General features: G+C 41.0%; 1 protein-coding gene across 16 annotated transcripts in view; it reads left to right on the top strand.

The window, feature by feature from the left end:
• dst (dystonin) overlaps positions 1-16,961 on the top strand; it is a 112,865-nt gene that overhangs the window by 67,847 nt on the left and 28,057 nt on the right. For 15 of the 16 annotated variants that reach the window (XM_017308845.1, XM_017308843.1, XM_017308849.1 and 12 more), the window contains 17 exons: positions 605-757; positions 846-1,079; positions 1,179-1,457; positions 2,139-2,687; positions 2,879-3,055; positions 4,039-4,162; positions 4,461-4,669; positions 4,770-5,087; positions 5,169-5,335; positions 5,405-5,561; positions 5,975-6,101; positions 6,266-6,316; positions 7,276-7,511; positions 7,640-7,769; positions 8,050-8,249; positions 8,343-8,841; positions 9,753-11,224. In XM_017308845.1, coding sequence (XP_017164334.1) covers positions 605-757; positions 846-1,079; positions 1,179-1,457; positions 2,139-2,687; positions 2,879-3,055; positions 4,039-4,162; positions 4,461-4,669; positions 4,770-5,087; positions 5,169-5,335; positions 5,405-5,561; positions 5,975-6,101; positions 6,266-6,316; positions 7,276-7,511; positions 7,640-7,769; positions 8,050-8,249; positions 8,343-8,841; positions 9,753-11,224 — 5,082 coding nt within the window. The remainder of the gene's footprint in view (positions 1-604; positions 758-845; positions 1,080-1,178; positions 1,458-2,138; positions 2,688-2,878; positions 3,056-4,038; positions 4,163-4,460; positions 4,670-4,769; positions 5,088-5,168; positions 5,336-5,404; positions 5,562-5,974; positions 6,102-6,265; positions 6,317-7,275; positions 7,512-7,639; positions 7,770-8,049; positions 8,250-8,342; positions 8,842-9,752; positions 11,225-16,961) is intronic. The other variant, XM_017308842.1, reaches the window with a different exon arrangement.

The raw sequence follows: 16,961 nt of genomic DNA, 5'->3' as shown, positions 1-16,961 counted from the left end.
CCTTAAAAAAAAGGAAAACATACCCCCACCATACTCTGGTTGTTTCGTACATTTTTTGGTACTCAATGTAAACTTTAGTTTAAATTACAACTTGGTCTTTTACATTCATTTGCTTTTGTTTGCTGATTTCCATTTTTGCATTGTTCTTACCTTTAACAGTGTTTGTTTCTGAATTTGGAGCTGATTGATTCTTCTATGAAAGCCTGTATGTTTTGATAATGTTTGCATGCGTTGGTGTTCACCACTGCCTCTGACTAACATCTGTGCTGCTTATATTCCACAGATCTCAAGACCCCAGTTGACAAAATGCATCATTGGGAATTTTTTTTTACACACACCAAACCTTTGACACCCACACACATGCACACGCATAGAGAAATGTCTTCTTGACCTTAGTGGCATCACAAAAGACCAAATGGCAAATCTGAAACAGCATGTTTACAGCATACTGGATTTAGGTTACTCTTTGCATGTTAAGCCTGAGTGTTTCAAAAGGTTTCTTCTTCTTGTTCCAAGTTTGTTTGACGATTATGTTTTATAGAAAATTTACCTCTGAAGGTTTTAAGTGATGATATCACCTTTCATGTTTTTCTTTTTTGTGAAGACTTTACTGGAGAAGCACAAGGAGTTCACCGAAAAGCTAGAGGAAGTGTGTGATAATCTCACTCTGACTGAAAACCGACTGATTGGTCATCAGCAGCAGGCTGATAATGCCGAGAGCGTCACTGATCTTCAACAGTACCAGCATGAGCATCAGGTTTGATGTTGTTTCATCTGCCTCACATCAAATATGAAATGACTAAAGTTACAGATCAGTCTGAAAGTAAGTTATTGTTACGATCAAGGCTCTGCAGAAAGACGTGTTGACGAATGCCAGCGCTTTAAATGAAGTGATCATCAGCACTAAGAAGTTTCTGGAGGAAAACCGCAGCAAGCTGACACCTGACAAGATTGCGAAAATCGAGAGAAAGTTGGAGGAGGCCAAAAGCAAAGCTGAGCTTATGAACGAGCGAGCGGAGGAGTCCCGGAAGGATTTGGAAAAAGTTGTAACGACAGCCATAAAACAGGAAAGCGAAAAGGTTCAAGTTCCTTCCACGTCTGCTGTCTGAAATAAAACAAAAAATCTGAATTTATAGCACAGGAAATCAACATTGCTAATGTGTGGTCTGTTTAAGCAGGCAGCAGCTGTTGAACGGCTTGAAGAGAGTAAAAGCAAAATTGAAGGTCTTCTGGACTGGATATCCAACATTGGGAATGAAAACATGAGGAGTCTGAATCAGACGGACCATATAAGTAAAGAGAACGGGAACTTGCCAGAGGAGACTTCGGCCAAAGGACTGATAGAGGATGACGATGCCAATGGAAATGCTTTGCAGACTTCTGAAAAGGATTTTGGCAGTGACTCCAAAGAGAACGCTGCATCCCTGGACCTTGATAAACAGTACGACCGGGTCAAGGTACAGCTTGTTTATTCTAAAAATGTTATGCTTGTAATACTTCCCAGTCTACTTCATGTTGTATACACACTTTAGACGTTTTAGATTGAATATTAAGCGTATAGCCAGGTCTTTACCTCACTTTTTATAAAATGGACAACTTTCAAGAAGTAATGAATTGCAGTTGTAGATGAAATCACAATGAGTTCTAAAATGGTTATATTACAAACTGTTCATTTAAAGTGTCAAATAAAATGACAAAGCTTAGAAAAAGACTTTAAAAGACTTGCAGTGTTTTGCAAATTTTATTGGCATTGTACTGACAAATATGAAAATTGTGGCAGCATTAATATTGAGCCGTTTCCTTGAATACCCCAAAATAAAATCCAGTGCAACCAGTTGCCCTCGGAAGTTACCAAGTTGGCAGAATGGGGACAATGTTAAGATGACAAAATGTATAAGAAGTGATGCTTAAAGTTTGTAACATGGAGTTAAATTTTCTTTATTAATTGAGACCAACATTGAGTGAGAGATAGTAGATCTGGAAAACTGACTTTGTACTGTGCAAGAGACTCACAGCTGTAATTGTAGCAAAAGAAAACTCTACAAATTGTTGATTTGAAGGTACTCCCTGCCTTTAAGGCAAGAAACTGAATATGAATGCATGAATTATCGCTGTGATAATACTTCTGTTTTCCACAGGCCCACCATCAGGAAATTCTGTCCCAGCAACAGGATCTGATCATGGCCACACGGTCCGCTCAGGCCTTACTCGACAAACAAGCCAATATGTTGTCTCCTGAGGAGAAGGAGAGGCTGCAGAGAAACATCCAAGACCTGAAGGAGCGCTACGAGGCCTCACTGACTCAGGCTGAACAGCAGATGAAGCAGGTGCAGTCAGTCCAGGAGGAGGTGAAGAAGTTTGAGGATGACTGTGAAGAGTTTGAAGACTGGTTGAAGCAGGCAGAAGGAGAGATTGAATCGCTGGGAGCTCCTGAAGGCTCCCTTAACATCCTGAGTGATAAACTTCAGAAACAGAAAATGTTCTCGGAGGATGTCATTTCGCACAAGGGAGACCTTCGCTTCATCACGATGTCAGGACAGAAGGTGTTGGATGTGGCTAAAACCTGCGGATTGGCTGATGTTGCGTCTAAGAACGCTTTACTGCACGTGGACACTTCAGGGACCTGCACGGCTGTCAAGGATAAACTGGATTCAGCAGCCAGTCGGTACAAAACGCTGCATTCTCAGGTATTTCGTTTTTATGGTTGATCGCAGATCTGTTGGTTGCAGTTGCTTAAAACTGCCACTGGATGGTAGCAGTTCTTTATAATGCTTTTTAATGGTCAATGACTATTTCTCATTTGATTGAAACTAGAACACAGTTCTAGTTTCATGTGATCCTTTGTAGTCAATTTTTGGATGTATCCACCTCATTTTAGTGCAACCTGCTTGGCAACAACCTCAGGGAAGTGGTTGACAAGTACAAAAAGTACGATGACTCAAGTACGGGTCTACTAAAGTGGCTCAACAACTCAGAGGAAGAGGCGAGAAAGCAGCAGTCAGATGCCATTGCAGCTGACCCACAAACACTGCAGAAACAGCTGGAGGAGACCAAGGCAAGGGTTTAACAATTTAACTCTCTTTTCAAGTTAAATTTTTTTTCTAAAAGGGTTTTCATTCTTTAAAATGTTACTAACACTCTTAATTTTTGTGTGTGTGTGTGTTTGTTTTTTAAAGTTTGGCCTAAGTTTACTTTATCCAGAGCTTCAAGTTGCCTGTATTTATAATTTTCATCAAAGCAAAATGCATTTCTGTTATAAATCCAGTTCTGAGTAGATTTTTATTTAGAAATAACATGTTCATCTGAAAGCATTAACTGGCTTTTAAAGTGACTGCAGAATAGCTCTGTCTTACCTTATACAGTGTTTCCACCATCTAAAATACAACAGAGCTATTTCTGGCTCAGTGTATTCACACATGTAAATAGTTTTCACTCTGGTTATTTGTAGCTTGGATACTCCTGCAAAAAGGAAACAAGAACAGGCTGACAAAGGCTGTGTGAAAGCTTTTCACTGCAGTCGACTTCAACATTTCTCTACAGGGAGATGGTGAATTATTGCATAGATATGCTGTGATAAGAGGCGGCTGTAAGCCAAGGAACGAGCTTACGACTTGGAGATTGAAATATTAGCCATCTCAAAAATACTGGAAGCCTTAACGTTTTCCTGTCAAAGCAGAAAGGTTATTTTAATTCATATGCCTAGAATGAGCTGTTATTTTTCAATGTCATGTGTATCCTTATTGAAACATATCTGTCAGAGATGCAGATATGTTTACAGAAAACATCTTTTATGTTGATAAATTAATACATCAACATAAAATAGATCTTAATCTATGGAATCAATTATGACAAAAAAAATTCTAAATCGATGTAATGGGGAAGATTGAGAAAAACAATTTTTATGGCTATTTGTTCTATAAGGCTATAAAGGATTTAACCTTTTCAATCAGTTGTTTTCTTTTCCCATTGCACAAGTAAAAATATAAATGTGAGGTTGAGAATTGAGTTTTTCCTGATTTGTTCTCTACTAATCCGCAGGCTTTACAGGGTCAGACGATGGGACACCAGACGGCCGTCGACATGTTGCGTAAAACAGCCGAGTCATTAGTGACATCAGAAGGAAACCTCCTGAGCAACCCGGATGAGATACAGGAGACAGTCGGTAAGCAAAGCCGGATTTGTCTGCATGAAAACCCAATCTTTTGTCTGTTGCAGCCAAAAGGGAGAAAGTTAATTTTTATGTTTCAGGCTGCATATAGTACAACAACAGAAAAAAAAAAAACATTCCACTAACACAGCTACAACAACAAATGATGCAGCACAAACAAATCACCAACAAATTGGTGACAATGACGTTTTACATCAACAAGATTAGCAACTGAGGGCTAAAGTCGGGAAAGAGGAAATTATGAGGTCAGTTTGAAGCACAACAAACGAGCTGCTTTGTCTCCATTTTGCAGAAGACATTGTGGAGCGCTACGACAACCTTTCCAAATCTGTGAGTGACCGAAACGAGAAACTTCAAATCACCCTGACCCGATCTATGAGTGTGCAGGATGGCTTGGATGAGATGATTGGGTGGATGGAGGGAGTGGAGGCAAGTGTGAAGGAGGAAGATAAAATACCTTTGGATTCTACGTCTCTCGGGGACATGCTCAGTAGAGAAGCAGTAAGTTTTTTGTTTTTTTTTACCACCTACTCATTGATAGCTTTTCTTTCACATCACATCTGTCTGCAGTCCCTTTAACTATGAAATAAACTTGTATCAGGCATTAGAGCAGGACATAGCGAGTCGCCAGAGCAGCATCTCAGCCATCAAAGCCAAAGTCAAGAAGTTTGTGGAAACGGCCGATCCCTCCACTGCTGAGCTCCTGCAGTCAAAGATGGACGCTCTCTCGCAGCGCTTTTCTGATGCGTGTGACAGGCATAAGCAGAAAGTTTCCCAACTGGAGCAGCTGAAAGAAAAGGTGGAAGAGTTTGAAAAAGTCACCGATAAGGTCCAGCAGTTTGTCACGAAGCGGTCACAAGAACTGCATGAAACAGACGGACCTGGAAAAACCTTTGGTGAACTGTCTCAGCAAATGCAGGTGTGCATAATGTTTATTTAGTGCAACATTTTCAGTGTTTTTAACGTGAAACTTAAACTTTACGTTTGTATTTCCCTGTAGAGCACTAAGGCGGAGATGGCTGAATATGCCAGTGACATGGAGAAGCTGCAGACTCTGTGCAGAGAGTTGTGTGAAATAAGCCCAGATGGAAGCAAAGCTCAACTTCAGAGCAAGATTGAAAATGTCTCAAATATTTTTAGCACCTTCAAGAACACAGTGAACGAAAAGTAAGTGCAATAAAAGAACACTTTGCAGCTCGTCCGTGCTCGGATCACGTTACTCTACTACTATTGCAGGGAAGAAGAGCTATCGTCCTGTCAGGATCAGCTGGGAGAGTTCAGGTCTGCAGTCTGCATGCTCACCAAATGGCTGGAAGAAACCAATGACAAAGTGCCTGCCACTCAGCCAAGTAGCAGTGAGAAAAAACTGGAGAAAGACCTGCAGATAGTCACTGTAAGTCTGATGTAAATTAATATCACATAGTAGAAACTATTTTTTTCCGTCAGCACTTGTATTCATCCAAGTGCGCCTAAAATTTAGGAACAGAAGTCACAGATTACAAGGTACGTCACATCTGTTACACAAAAAATGTTTTTAACAGATATTAGCCTCGTCCTCCCTAACCTCCCTTCGGCCCCAGCTTGCTTTCTCTGCCAGTTAATGACAGATGAACAGTGAGTGTTTACACAGAGAAGACCAAGGAGTAAAACACTGTTATCTAGTTCAGAGGCTGTTTTCAGCACACTTCTTCACAAAATGCATCATACAAAACAATGCTAGGAGAGTTCCAGCATATTCATTTAGCATACTTTAAGTAATCATGGTTTGATTTTTAAATGTTTTGAATTATAAATTGTTTTTATTAGGAGCTGCTTGATGAATGGAAAACCAAAGACTCAGCACTCAAAGACCTGAATAGTAAAGGGTCGGCGCTGTGCAGCCTGATCACTTCGCTCACGTCCCCTGCCAAGACAAAGACCCCCAACAAGTCCGGTAAGCATCTCGATCCATCTCACATATCTGAATTATCACATATCTGGCATGGTGTTTGGGATGACTTGTGTTGTTTTGTAAGACTAACTGTGCAAGAACTTTTATCAACAAACCTGGTAGTCAGTGTTCTGCTTTTCATCTCTTGTCTTTTGTCTTTGCATCAGCTCTAACAAATGGTGGTGGTCCAGCAGGCCATACCTACCTAACCCATAAAGGTAACCAAGAGCGGATGCTAGTATGGAGAAAACTGTGGTGAACTGTGATATTTCTGTGTTGAAGTGCTGTGGCTTCGGTGTAGGCGTGGACTATCACCATATGCTAACTTTGAATAAAAATGTCTCTGTTTCATTGAACATCAACATTCTAAGAATAGATACTTTTCTGTTTTATTCAAAACAGAACAGCAACATTTTTTTCTACTTCTTAGTGCTATTATAATGGTCTCCTTACTTTTATTCAAGGTTATTTGGATTTCAGTCAATAGATTTAAACAGAAACCTGCTGCATAGAGGTTTTTAGTGCTTTCGATTCCAAATTTTTCCAAATCTTTTGCTGTTCTGCTTTTCAATGCTGCAGCACAAACATAATAAACTCATCTTAACTCGTTTATTAGTCTGGAGGACTGGTAACAGTTCCAGTCATCTGGATTAGTCTTTCTTGTCGGCAATAAGGAATATAGCTGCATTCTTCATCCAGCTGGCCAGCTATCCTTAGCAACAGGTAGGAGAGGGGCATTATCAAACTCTAAATTGTAAGAACAGTCTAATAGATCATCTTGGGTTACAGCAATAACCCAAAATATATATTTTTTACTTTGATATGTCTAATGTTGTATGTAATCCCTGCTCTAAATGTCTGAGATACAGTTTTGCAACTTTGTTAATCTCGTAGTAATCCTACATTTGTTTTTCTTTATGACTTTAAAATCTAGGATTGGTTCTATTTCTTGATGATGTATCACACATAAATCTCTTAGTCATTCAGATGGAATCCAGGTTTTATTATCAGATATGAGTTGAGATGAACGTCTAAATGGACAATTGAACCCAAACTTACAGAAATATACAACTGATCAATGATGAGTGTCTCTCACTATGAGGATACATTTATTGATAGATTGTCATAGAAAGAAGTGCTGAGGTGAGATTTATAGGTTTGCTTATGATATCTTCAGAACTGATGGGAATCCAGCAGAACATGTCGTTCGTCAGTGAGGGATACACAAACCTTGGAGAAACACTGAAAAGCCGCGTGGAGCAGCTAAGTAGTGCGCTACAGGAGGTGAAAGAGGCCCAAAAGGGAACAGAGGAGATGATGACATGGCTGAAGGACATGAAAAAGACGACATCATCCTGGAACACTGCAGCATCTGAGAAGGATTCTGTGGAGACGAAGCTCGAAACACAGAAGGTAAAGATGTTTTTCAGCTCATCAAGCAAAGCATTCATGTTGACTTTGCCAATTTTTTATTTTTTTTTTTTACTTTGAAAAGAAGTGGTGTTTGTGGAAACATTTTATAAATGATTTAACTCTCACAGACATTTGAAGATGCCATGAAGCAGAAGCAAGAGCAGCTCCAGAAACTAAGACAGAGGCTTCAGGGCCTCATCTCAGCTAATCCAAGCTCTCCTGAAGCAGAAAAATGGAAGAAGATGCTTACAGAAATAGGTATGTGTTTAAAAAGTATTTATTTATGTCACTGACACTCTCACAGGTATGTTGGGCCTTATGTTACACTGTCAGCTTGCTGTCTAAAAACTGCAGTGTGTGTTAACATAATAGGATATGATCTCAGTTTGTCCTCTATGCTACTCTAAATAAATAAAAGTAACACATTTCTGGTGCCAAGACGTGCACAATAGGAGTTCAACAAAGTGGCAGAGGTCAGAAAGGTGTGTTTGTGCTTACTAATACAGAGTGCCATTGTTTTTCTTTGCTTCTCCCATAGATGCTGCATGGACGGAAATCAGTGGCTCGGTGGAAGAGAGGAAGCAGAACCTGGAAGAGTCCAACAAGAATCTAGAAATCTTCCAGACCACTGAGCTGCAGCTCAACCAGTGGCTCTCGGAGAAGGAGCTGATGATGGGTGTTCTTGGACCTCTCTCTATTGACCCCAACATGCTTAAAATGCAGAAGCAACAAGTGCAGGTTTGCAAAAGCAGCAAAAAAAAAAAAAAGAAAAATTGATTGCAGTAAGAATTAGCAGCTCAACAATTAAAAAAAAAAATCTGTGTTCTCCAGATTCTGCAGAATGAGTTCAAGAGCCGTAAAGCTCAACACGAGCGACTTGAAGAAGCAGCCTCTGTCATCCTCAGCTCAGCAGGCAACCAGGATCCCTCAAGTGGAAAACTGGTGAGGGAAAAACTTGCCTCCATCTCCCAAAAATGGCAGGGCCTCACTGGACAGCTGGACCAGCGGGACAGCCTCATCGACCAAGCGGTGGTGAAGACGGGGCAGTTTCAGGAGCTGTTGAGGAGCCTCAGCAACACGACCACTCAGCTGGAGAATCAGCTGACCAATCATCACAGCAGCAGCACCCAGCCGGACGCCGTGAAGAAGCAGCTGGAAGACGTCCAAAACATCTCGGCTCAGCTGAGGGAGGAGAGGAAGAAGCTGAAACAAGCTGAGGCCATCAATACGGAGCTCTCAGCGTTGGTGACTGAAGACTATCTCAAAGCTGACCTGGTTAGGCAACTGGAGAGCGTCAACAAGCCATTTAAACAGCTGGAGGACAAAGCAGGTTGGTGTTTCAACTTTATCGCAGAATGCTTTTTTCTTCTTCTTTTTTTTTTTTTGTACAGACGCACCAAAAAAATTGTCTTAATGACTCGATTTGACTATTTTTATATGAACTGGCTCTTACCAGTAAGAGGCCAACTGAAATCTCAAATACACAATCTTTTTCTATCTAAAGAATGTATCACACCAAAGAGAAAATACAACACTAACCACATCAACAATCAGTATTGAAGGTGTTCAGCGGGAGAAAACTCAAAGCAGCCTCATTTCATTAAACAGCACTGGAAAACACGCCACATCAAAGCCCTAACTAAAGCCATTCATGTGTAAGTTGTCACTGAGTGGAAATAAATCAATGTAAGCTATTTTCCTATTCAGTGAGTTGGATTACATACAACATATGTTAGAGAGCTATATCTTCTACAGAGAAAGTTCATTCATACTGCTGGAGAGAAAGTGAGTATTTAAACAGTTTTATTTTTTCCAACTTGTACTTCTTTTTGTCAAGGAACAAGCAGCAACTAACCATATAGTGCGTTCTAAATTGCTGATATGTAAATTAAGTAATTTTCTCTGTGTTTTAAAATGTTTATACAAAGTTTGTTTATGCAGCAACTACTCTCTCGCACTCGGGACACTTGTGTCTAACACAAACATATTATGGATCCCTGCTCATTCATACTCATTCATGCTCATGGTGGGATTGGTAGAAGTATTGTTTTTTACGAAACCCTTCACTTGTAGATCTACAGATATTGCAATTGGCTAAAATTAATATCAAACAGTCAGAGCTTTTTTTTTTTAAAGTGGAGATTCTATAATCTGCCACCAATCTCTGACTGGTTCATCTCTGTGTTTGCTTTAAAATATCAAAAAGGTGTTTTAGAATTCTCATGTGTTTTTGTTTTGCAGCTAAACGGATTGAGCAGCTGAACTTGACCTTCGCAAGCTCTCAGCAGTTCCATCAAACCTCCAAAGACTTCCAATCTTGGCTGGCCGAGAAGCTCCAGGACCAGTATGCATCTCTGCCCATATCTGCCAAAGTGGGTGTCCTGCAACAAGCTTTGGAGGAGCACACGAAGCACCAGACATCTCTCAGGGAACACGAAGAAGCTTACAATGCAATCAGAGGAAAAGGGGAGACGTTGCTGCAGAGTACTGATGGTGTGGAAAAGCTGGCGCTACAAGGACAGCTGACTACTTTATCTTCCAACTGGGAGGCAGTGAAGAAAAGCTCCACAGAGCAGGCTGACAAATTGAAAGCCGCCCTGCTGAGATCTCAGAAGTTTCAGGAGAGTGCAGAGAAGCTGAGTTCCTGGATTCAGGACTGTGCAGCCAGTGAGGGTCGTATCACGCTCACTGTGGACCCCGCTGCCGTCGAGGGCTCCATTTCTCAGGTTAAAGCTCTCCAGAAGGACGTTGACAAGCACAGAGGATTGGTGGAGCAGCTCAACACAAGTGCCGAAAGCCTTCTGGAGGTTGCCAACACAGACACTGAAGCTATAACAGAGGAGAAAGACAGTATTGGTGCAAGACTAGACAAATTGGTGGAAGGACTCCAGGTCAAAAGAGAACACTTGGAGAAAATCTCACACACTGTTAAAGAATTTAATGATGCCTACAAGGAGGCACAAAGTCAACTCGAAGGAGCTAAGAATCAGGTTGATTCATTTCAATCAAAAGGGGTTCAGGCACACAGCAACAAAAGCCTTACAAACTTAAAAGCCCAACATAAGAGTTTAGAGGCAGTGCAGAACCAAGTGGAGCACATGAAGACCTTGGCAAAGGACCTTGTAGTAGATGTCCCTGATGCTGAAGGAGTGACTGATCTCCTGCTCCAGACCGATAGCGTAGAAAAGGACTACAGCAATCTGAACACAAAACTGGAGGAAGCATGCCAAGAGCTGGAGAGTAAACTGCAGGGTATTGGACAGTTCCAAAACAGCATTCGTGAGATGTTTACCCGTTTCACTGAACTGGACGACGAGCTCGACAACATGTCTCCAGTGGATTTAGACCTGGCCACCCTTAAAGAGCAACAGCAGAGCATTCAGAATTTTGCAGCGAAGCTGCAGGAGCTGATGGCCAACACATCAAACGCTGGAGACAGTTGTAAGAAAATGCTGAATGAATCTGAATCTTCGCCGGACCTGTTGGGCCTGAAGCGGGACCTGGACGCTTTGAGCAAACAGTGCAGCAAACTCATGGACCGATCCAAGGCGAGAGAAGTCCAGGTGCAAAGTACTCTTGCCAAGCTGGAGGAACTGTATGATAAAGTGCATCACGTGGAAGATAAACTGCTCAGAGCTGTGGCCAGGGAGGCTTCCCAGGAGGCGGTCAGCCTGGAGACAGACGTGATCAACCAACAGCTGGATGCTGTAAAGGTGCGTTCTTACAAACCAAATTAAATATTTGCATTTGCTTTTTTGGATTTGTATTATAATTTAGTTTAGTTAAACTGCTCTGTACAATGGTTTGGTGCACCAGCTCTTTGAAATCCATAATGTTTGAAACTTTCATGTGCATTCATTCTACTTTTAGTGCAATCTATGTATGCCGTGAATGCGTACTGTTTTATTTTTAACTAGACCGCAATAATGTTTGTTGCACTCTCTTTTATATTTACAGGTTATGTTTTGGTAGATATTTCAATCTAACTGCTTTTAAATACAAAACCAGTCTAATATATGTGAAATTTCCCTTTTCTGTACACAAAGTCTTTCTGAAAAACAGCCTGACTTCTTTAGATATTGGGATGTATTTTTTCCATTACCGTACTTTGGTTTTATTGAAAATATACTTTTGCACCATTTTCTTCGATGTTCCGGATCATTGCCGCATAGCTGTTTCAGCACATCTCACCCAGTGGATCGATTACAATTTTCTTTGGTCTGTCTCCAGAGAAAATATACTTTTGTTTTCTTACATTGGTCATCCACCCTAGAATTGGTGTGAAGTCAGCTTTGCAAGGTTTTTAGTAGAATTTTAGAGGCCTTAGGTTTTCCTAAGTACTTTTTCTGCATACGTAGCGGTCCTCTGGGGACTACTGCTGTGTTCAGTCAGGGCAGCTGGCGCTCACAAAAGCACTGGGGTCTATGTGCAATGATAAGGGCAAATGGGACAGTCCGTCACAGCCAGGTGGTTCTCAGCAGGGTGTCACTTTACACAGTAATACAGCTGAGCCTGTGTCCTGACCTCGAAACATTTACATAGTTATTTTCTGACCAGTTATAACAAATATCTGGATTCTGTATCAGTAACTGTTGGGTTGATATTTTGAAGGGTCTGAAATGGAATGAATGCTAGTGATTTGTGGGAAAATCTTGGTGAACATCAAGTTTCATCACTAAATATGAAAATAAGTTCATGGGTGCTAGAATATTGCTGAGACAATCAACCGATTGAGACCATTTTGATTATATTGATATGGTAGTTGTCATGTACAATAGCTACTCTTAGATGCTTTTACTTTTGTACATGTGGGGGTCAGGAGTTTATTCATTATCAACATGTGCAGACAGATATGAAACATATTGAGTCCCCTAAATTCATCTCCATTCCTCCAGTCAATGGATTAACCTAAATATGTGGGTGACAGTCTGGAAGCCTTCTTCATTTTACAGTAATAAATTAGATTACTCTAAAATAATGTAAACAGTAAGTGACTGTTCTATGATGTAGGTCAAATATTGTGGTTTTTTTTTAATTTATGCTAGGAGTGTTCTGGACTCGCTTCACACTATCCTCTATGTCACATGCCTGGATTAAAATATCACTGGGGTAGCGTGGGGGTGGAAGTGTCGGTCTCTAGAGTGGAGTTTTGGTTTTGTTGGCAATCACAGAAAAAGTGATTGATTCAAAGTGTTGCTAAGCAGCAGTGGCGTTATGGTGCACACCCAGTCTTTGTCCTGCTGCTCCACGGGGTTGAGAGGTCATACATGCCTCAGCTGCTTGTGGAAAGTGCTTGTTGTGGGTAATATTTAGTTTTGAGAGGACATCGGAAGCAAACTGATTCAACTTTGTTTTCATCAATCAGACTGGAGCCTTTAGTGATAAAGAAGTAAGTTTTGATTCGCGTTTATTTTATTCTTCTGTTACCATTTTTGGTTGAGCTTTGAGAGACACTCCGTGTGTTTATTTGACTTAATAACTTTTCAAAAGCATAGCAGACCTGGTTTATGTATGTCTTAATGTGTGTAAAGGTCAGTTGTACTGACTCAACACTTCTGCGTGTGGGCGTACAAGTCTTTTTTCAGCTGCTCAGACATTACATCAGGATCTTTTGTAACTTTAAAAGAATTTGTACCCACTGAATCATACTTTTTACTACTCTAAGTCCCTGATGTTGATGATAAAAAGAAAAAAACAAAGTGTCACTGAAACCATCTATTATACCCTGCTCTGTGGATCATGACACATTTTCCTTCAGGTGAAACATGAAACCTCTGCAGGCCTGTTAGTATAAGAGCAGGGATGCATCATCCTTCCTGGAAGGTGATTACTTTGAGTTTTCCACTGAGCAGAGATTTCTAATCTTTGTTTTCTGCGCATACTTACATCTCTGTATGGCATCTCCATGTCACTATCACAGAATTAGGTTTAAAAAACCCTAGCCTCTTTTACATCTCTGTGTTATCCCCTAGCTTATTTTAAATACAAGTCTGTTTAATGTGTCTGACATAATTCACAGTGCTTTACAGGTGTAAAGGTATTAGATTAAAAAAAGGTATTAGATTTAAAAAAAAAACCTAATGAATATTTGGTCAAAGTTTAGTATGACATAAAATATTTAAATTATATTTTAAAGCAAATGAATAGCAAGTACATGATGAAAATGGACTGTAGATTTTTGTAATGCTTCCACAAATAGTAATGAAGAAGCAAACCATTTTAAAATAAAATATGCAACATTTTTGTTTTTTTTTTTAGCCTTTTTCACCTCAGTTCTAGCAAACTACGTTGATATTATGTTGCTATGTTTGATTTACTGATAATGAGAACATTCCTTTTCTGCATGTAGCAACAAACCTGATGTCTTTCTTTTAAAAAAAAAAAAAAAGAAAAGGAAAAAAAAACACCGGTTAGAATCTCAAAGTCAAAAAGAAAGAGAAGATTACTTTCAGGATTCAGTTGTGCTTCTGCTTGGATTTTATTTGCAGCTTGGAAAACAATGAGGTTTTCTAATTATTGTGGCGCTGACTACAAGTGTTAAAATAAGCCAATGTTTTTCTGAAGTCTTGTTTTCAGTGTAGAAACTGTGTTTAAATAATGTTAATATCAGTAGGGGTTTTTTATGTAGTCAGAATATCAAAGATATAAAAAGCTCTTTAAAACAAAAAGGTATCAACTACAAATTCCTATTATTTCTTCCTCTTTCCTCTTGTTTTATTCTTCTTCATTGGTTACTGGATGTAAAAGCCCTATCACACACTTGGCAAAGCTTTTGGTGTTAAATTACCTGAGTCCTGTGCCTCTCTCAGCATTCCACTGTAATTAAGAATATCTACAGGGTCCACGGCGACTGCAGGGCAAAGAGAGAAAAAAGGGAAAACGTGTATCTGTTTCAGCATATTGTGATGTCATCGGTGAGAGCTGGTTCGGTGTGTAGTGTGTGTGTGGGTGTGTGTGTGCGTGAAGCTTGCGCGTGCTGCTTCCCCTCCCCATTCTCTCAGTCGCTGAAAGAAGAAAGACGGAAAGTGAGTGACTGTGTCAGGATGCAGAGGATGGCTTAGAAATGAAGTCATATGGGCCGAGGAGAAATGAGGGGGAATTAGAATGAGGGGGGAAAGGGTCACATGTCCACCAATCAACATGTGCCGGAGCAGCTCGGAGCACAAATGGAGTTGTGGCAGATGTTGTCTGAATAATGAGCGGGGGCGGGGCATGAAACCTTCTGCCAGGAGGGTGTCTGTCAGTGCAAGGGGAGCGATGTGAGAAGAAGGGCAGGCTTTTTTTTTTGTTTATCCCGGAGTACCAGCTCCCCTCAGAGCTGCTTGTATTTTCAAGCAGAGCTTTCGGGATTTGTTTGTGGATATATTGTTTGTTTGATTTTTTAAGCTTTTTTCATTCGGGTAAACTGGATGCTGTGAAGATTCTGGAGGAATAAGGGAGCACTTGGGACAAGAGGAACAGACAATAAGTTTTCACGAAAGCCTTGAGGAATATTTTGGGAATTGGTGCCTCTACAAAAAGGCAGGACTCTGATTCCTAATTTGGAGTGTAAAAATGTAACATTACTGCTCTTTAAATGTTTTTATCGGCTTAGACATGTTTGTATTTCTAAAACTTTTTACATGTGGAATACCTCAATAGAGACATTTTTTTTATTATACTTAAAAAATGTAACAGGAACTGCTGAGAGTATATTTCTTGACTTCTGATTCAGATGATTACAAACATGTTTGTATACAGGTGCTGCTCATTTATTTTGACGTCATTGCTTAGTGTGCACTAAAGCACTGTGTAGTATACCTCAAAGGATTTCATTCTGAATCTCTTGTGAGTTTTGACCAGTAACAATTGTCTGGGAAATGGGTAAACCGCTGAGCAGACCCGATTGCCTCAGACAAAACCCGTCCTGTGTTGGGAAGGGGGAGGAGGAGGACCTGAACATTGATGACTGCTACGTTCCCCAGAGATCCATATACGACACCGTGCGACTCAATGAGCAGATAGACTCTGGATCTAAGGGAAGCCTCTCTTCCAGACACTTTGCGGGAACTTTGCCGTACACGCATCGCACCTTGGACCTGAGCAGCCTCTGTGGGAATGGAGGTCTCTCCACTTCTAGCTCGTTTGAACTCCGGACGAGGAAACCCGCAATTCTGGATGAGAGAGCGGTCTTCGATGGGCTCAAACTCAATGGGAACATGACAGGTGACACGGTGCTCTCTAAGTCACGTCTTCATGGAGGAGAGAAGAAGGATCATCCTCATCATCGAAGGTCGTGGAGGACTTTCGTTCCTAATACTTTGGGAGAGTTTGCGAGCCGCAGCGGGACCCTGTGTTCTGGGACTGGGGAGAGGCCCGGCTCTATTGGTGGCAAGAGGGGACAGAGTATGACAACCTCGCTTACTTCTGAAGAGGACTCGGGCCTTTATAGTCCCTCTGTTGAGAGGGACCGATACAAACACAGATCCCACAAAAGAACAGGCCCCGGCACAAGAAGCTTCTCATCCTCCGAGGCAATGCATACCTCTGGGGATCTGAGAACAGGGCGTTCACTCAGCTCAGGGCAGGAGGACTTTCCTTTCACTCCCGTTAGGGACAACCAGTCTCTTTACCACAGCAGCAGCATGATTCAGGAGTCAAGACTGAAAGAAAACGTAGTGGTAAAGCTTAATGAAAAGGACAGCCAGAGCAACGGAGAGCATAAACACTCTACAGGGAGGTCATCTCTGGGGTCTGGTCCCAGAACGCAAAATGGTACCTGTGGCTATCGCTCTAGGGCTTTAACAGACTACGATGAGCTCAGCACAGCTGAGCTGCTGGAAGATGTATCACCTCAGGATGATTGTGAGCTGGTTAGTGTGGTGGTGACACAGCCTGAGGCTTACGGAAACTCTGTAGCTTCACCCACAGGCAGCACCGAGCCGACAGATCCATGTATGCTGCAACAGCAAGGGGCGTCCAAGTACAACATGGAGGAGCTGGAGGAATTCCTGCAATCACTGGAGGCCTGTCTCCCTAAAAGTTTACAGACATTCCAGCATGCAGGGGAGCAGGAGATTGAGGCCTTACTAAATGCCATTGCTGGATGCCCTGATCTTGAACCCTTTGGTTTATATTCCCCACAGGTGCCTATAAATAGCATTTTTCTTCATTTCTAAGTTTCTTTCTTATTAGCTTGCCCAGCACACATTTTGGGTAATTGATGTATCTGTTTAAAGTTTATTCCTGGCTGCTTGGATTCATACATATGTGATTACGTGATGTGTGAATGAGATTGTTTCCCGGCAGTCCAGCCTGGATGTCATTCACAGCTGTGGTTTAATTGTTAAATCTGTTGGGTTTTTTTTTAAGTCTTAAGTTATTTTTTACTTTTGTCTATGTGGGTTGATATGTAAGAAAATATTAAAGTGAGAAGAGTAATAACATTAAACGATATTTTAGGGCATTTAA

Source organism: Poecilia reticulata, linkage group LG15, assembly GCF_000633615.1.
Source record: "Poecilia reticulata strain Guanapo linkage group LG15, Guppy_female_1.0+MT, whole genome shotgun sequence".
Lineage (NCBI taxonomy): Eukaryota > Metazoa > Chordata > Actinopteri > Cyprinodontiformes > Poeciliidae > Poecilia > Poecilia reticulata.
The sequence above is the reverse complement of the archived record's forward strand: the minus strand, read 5'-3'. Positions and strand labels throughout refer to the sequence as shown.